The 3,910-nt window shown below is 48.8% G+C and overlaps 1 protein-coding gene across 1 annotated transcript; it reads left to right on the plus strand.

Annotated features, from left to right (window-relative positions):
- The first annotated feature begins 917 nt into the window (after positions 1-917).
- On the plus strand, positions 918-1,548 carry LOC109735741 (uncharacterized). The gene has a single exon (XM_020294943.4). It carries the CDS (start codon positions 982-984, stop codon positions 1,468-1,470), a length of 489 nt encoding a protein of 162 aa, XP_020150532.1. The 5' UTR covers positions 918-981; the 3' UTR covers positions 1,471-1,548.
- The last annotated feature ends 2,362 nt before the right edge of the window (positions 1,549-3,910 follow it).

A 3,910-nucleotide genomic window follows, 5' to 3' on the forward strand; every position in this document is an offset into this window, starting at 1 on the left:
CTTTTTAAAACCATTGAACTTTTTTCGAAATTGATGAACTTTTATTAAATTGAACGAAATTTTTCAAAACCGAATGAACTTTTTTTCAAATTTAATGAACTTTTTTCAAATTCGATAAACTTATTTCTTAAATTCGTCAACTTTTTTCTTCAAAATCAATGAATTTTTACCAAATCGGATGAACTTTTTTCAAATTTGAATTTTTTTTCTTCAGATTTGATGGACTTTTTCCATATTCGATGAACATTTTTTCAAATTTGATGAACTTTTTTTGAATTCAATAAACTTTTTTCAAATTCGATGAACTTTTTTAAATTTGATGACTTTTTTAAAATTCGAGGTTTTTTTCAAATTTGATGAACTTTTTGGCAAATTCGACGAACTATTTTTCAGATTCAATGTTTTTTTTTCAAATTCGATGAACTTTTTGGCAAATTCGACAAACTTTTTTCAAAATCGATGAACTTTTTTCTAAGCACAAGAGTACGTACTGTAGCCAACTGGTTTTTTTTTTTAAATCTAGCCAACTGGTTTTTTTCCATAAGAAAATGAGTACATACTGTAGCAATTTAGCCATAAAAAAAATACGTACTACAATCGAGGGGAGCGGGGGATCGAGGGAGCGGCGGGGGGCAGCGATCGAGTGAGCCACCGGGGCAGCGAGCGGGCGAGCGGGAGGAGCCAGCTAGCGAGCGAGCGTTACTGGGCCAGGCCCAGTCAAGCGACGCAGTGGGCGCTGCGTTCGCCAACGGGCGCTGAAGGCGCCAGGGAGGAGCTCTCGCGCAGAAGGCGCCGAATAGGGTTTGGCCCTGCGCGGTGGATGTAAAAGGAATTTGACAATTACAACGTTATGGGCTAGTAGGCCTTTACACTGACCCAGCAAGCGGAGGAGGCCTGCCAAATAAGCAGCTGCAAAATCTCCGAAGTAATCGCTGCGAAGCCCATACTCTCGTCACGTCAACCAAATCCAATCCACCAAAGATGGGCCTGAGCCCCTCGAAGCGCGTGGACGCGGCGCTCCGGCGGGCGCCGGCGTTCGCCGCCGGCTGCGACGCCGCCTTCGACCGCTGCCTCGCCGACGCCCAGCACGCCTTCTCCGGCGTCCGCCCCTACCAGCTCGCGGACGCGTCCGCGCACCTCCACTCGGCCCTGCGGGGCTCCCTCCCTATCGTCCGCCGCTGGGTGCCCTCGCCGCCGCCGCGCGTGCGCGTAGACTCTGCGCTACGTGTCTCTGGCTTGGAAGGCGCTGCCGAGCTCTCGCGGGATCAGTTCGGGGAGTTCGCGGCCGAGCTGTTCAGGGAGGCCGTGCTCGCCGGCGCGGCCGAGGCGGCGCTCGTCCGTGCCCCGGCCGGCGCGGCCGGGATCCTCGGGGTGGCCATCGTCTCCCGCGCCGGCGCCGGCGCGGCTGGGAAGTTGGTCGCTGTCTACACCGCCGGCGTCGCCGCCGCTGTTTACCTCAGCTTGGGCTAGGCCTTTGTTAAGCTGTAAATCTGCACAATAAACTGCTTGTACTACTCTGATGTAATCTGAAGAGATGTTTCTTGCGTAGTATGGTCAGTATAAATACAGTATAAGAGAGATTACCAACAACAGGAGAGCCTAGGCTTGAAGGGAGGCGATCAAGGTTTCAAGTAGGGTTTGGTTTTCAGGTTTAGCCCTAAACTTCAGAATCTCCAGGTCTCAAGTTAGTCCTCTCTTCCAGCTCAACAAAGTGAGTGCCATCCTATCAAAGTGACGTCTGTTCCTCTGCTTCCATATGGTCCAGGCCGCCATGATCGCAGCTTCTTTGAACATGACCTGATGCCAGCTTCTAGCCGCCATAGCTATCACTCCTGCATACCTCTGGAGGTGTCCCGATGAATATTCAAGATCCCCCAGCATGAAGCACTGAACTCATATTCGAAGAATAAGTGAATGTTAGTTTCAACAGGTTAGTTGGAGCATAGCAAGCATGAGTGATCATCACCAATGCTGAAGTGCCTCCTGCAGAGAAGATTCTTTGTGTTTACTCTACCCATGAACATCAACCAGGCAAAAACCTTGTGCTTCATCATACGTACACTTGGATTTCCAGATGGCAGGGACGTGTGTCGGAGGGTTTAGATTTCTGAAGAAAAAATTGTAGGATTTGTTTCGCTTGACATTGACATCACACCAACAGATAATCCGTTCATCAGCCTTAGAGGATCAACTGAGATATTTGTAGAATTCGTTTGGCTTTTCAGTCACCACCTCTGGTTCTTCTCTAGCTTGAATAGACAGTGGCAACTGAAAATTCTGATCAGGTTCAGGGTTAACCATGAACTGGGCAAAAGAAATGTCTTCTCTAGCAAACGAAAAGAGACAACGATACGAGTCTTGCATAGTCCCTCGGTGTCCCACAGATCTTTCCGGAGAAGGATGGTGTCCCCAGCCCCAGGCCTCTGTAAACATCCATCAAGGAGAAGATGTTGCGCCACCGGAAGGAACCACACCTGGGTTTTGCATGGGGTGGCGTCTCTTCACAGTATTTATGCCAGATAAGCAAGACCCACGGCACATCCGCCTTATGTATGAACTTGTGGACATATTTCAAGAGAAGGGCCTGGTTTTGAATTTTTAAGATCAGGCACTCCAAAGCCACCTTTCTTTTCTGGTCGGCAAACCAAGTGCCAAGCTGCCAAAGAGTGACGTCTCTATCCATCACCTTCCTCCAGAGACAATTCCATCTAGCACGATCAAAAAGATCGAACAGTTTATCTGGTAGCTTAATAACACACATCGCGAACGAGAGCAGAGAGGAGAGTACTGAGGTGAGTTCTGCCACCATATGACATCCAGAGGGCCGTCCCAGAGAGCCTACGTTCAATGTTGTCCACAAGACAAGAGGCATCAAATCTCTCACCGTGGGGTAACCCTAGGTAAGTGAAGGGCATGGTTCCCAGCTGACAGCCCAGGGCCGCAGCCATGTCTGAAATCCCCTGATCTGACACATTAATAGGCATCATTTGTGGCTTGGTGTAATTAATATTTAGTCCAGTGGGCTTAGCATAGGAGTCTAGCAAGCCTTTGATCGTGGTGATTATCGCAAGATCAGCGGGGAGGATCAAGATGGTGTCGTCCGCATACTGCGTGACCGAGAAATCTTACGATTCAGGCTGAGGAATTGGTAGCTGAAGAAGGCCCTCATGCCAAGCTTATGCAGTCAACAGTACGGTGGCACTAGCCTGGGCAATGGGCACCATGTCAACCGTATTGATTAGGGCCTTGTTGATTTGAGTATGTATGCGTAATCTGTAGCTGTAGGCCTGTAGCATATGTAGATTTCTACTCGTGAGCAACCACGGCAGTATTGACGTCGGAGAAAGTTGATAGTTTCAGATGTAAACAGGCGAAGTCCAGGATGCGCTCCCAGCTGCCGCCTGGAATCTGAATCCGTAAGATGTTCTTGGTCCAAGTTTGTATTGTGCTCTTTAACACTTGGCTATGGGCCGAGAATGGTTGGCTCTGCTAAGCGTGTAGTGTATAATGCCATTAGTGAAAACGGCATGCTTGAATCTTTGTTGCAGACGGCAGCTAGCGAAGCAGGGAGAGGAGAAGCGAACAGCTCACCTTGTTTCAGAGGAAAGAAAACACATGCTTCTAACAAATCTTTCAGAGAAACCGGCCTTATCAGAAGTTGCCGCCACCGTTGATAAATCATGAGCGCACAAACCTTTGCAGCTAAATGAGGTATCAAGGCACGTGCCATGCTCCACCTGGCAAGACCGCAAGATAATCATCTTCTATCATGTACATATGCTAGTATCTGGTTGTGTGCACGCCGACTTGCCGAGCGGAGCTGGAGGAATATATGGCCTCTTCTGTTCCAGCTAATTCGCCGTGCCCGTGCCCGTGCCGTGGTGGTTGTTGTTGGTGGTGCAGTGGCAGT

Source organism: Aegilops tauschii, chromosome 2 (genome assembly GCF_002575655.3).
Source record: "Aegilops tauschii subsp. strangulata cultivar AL8/78 chromosome 2, Aet v6.0, whole genome shotgun sequence".
NCBI classification, from domain to species: Eukaryota; Viridiplantae; Streptophyta; class Magnoliopsida; order Poales; family Poaceae; genus Aegilops; species Aegilops tauschii.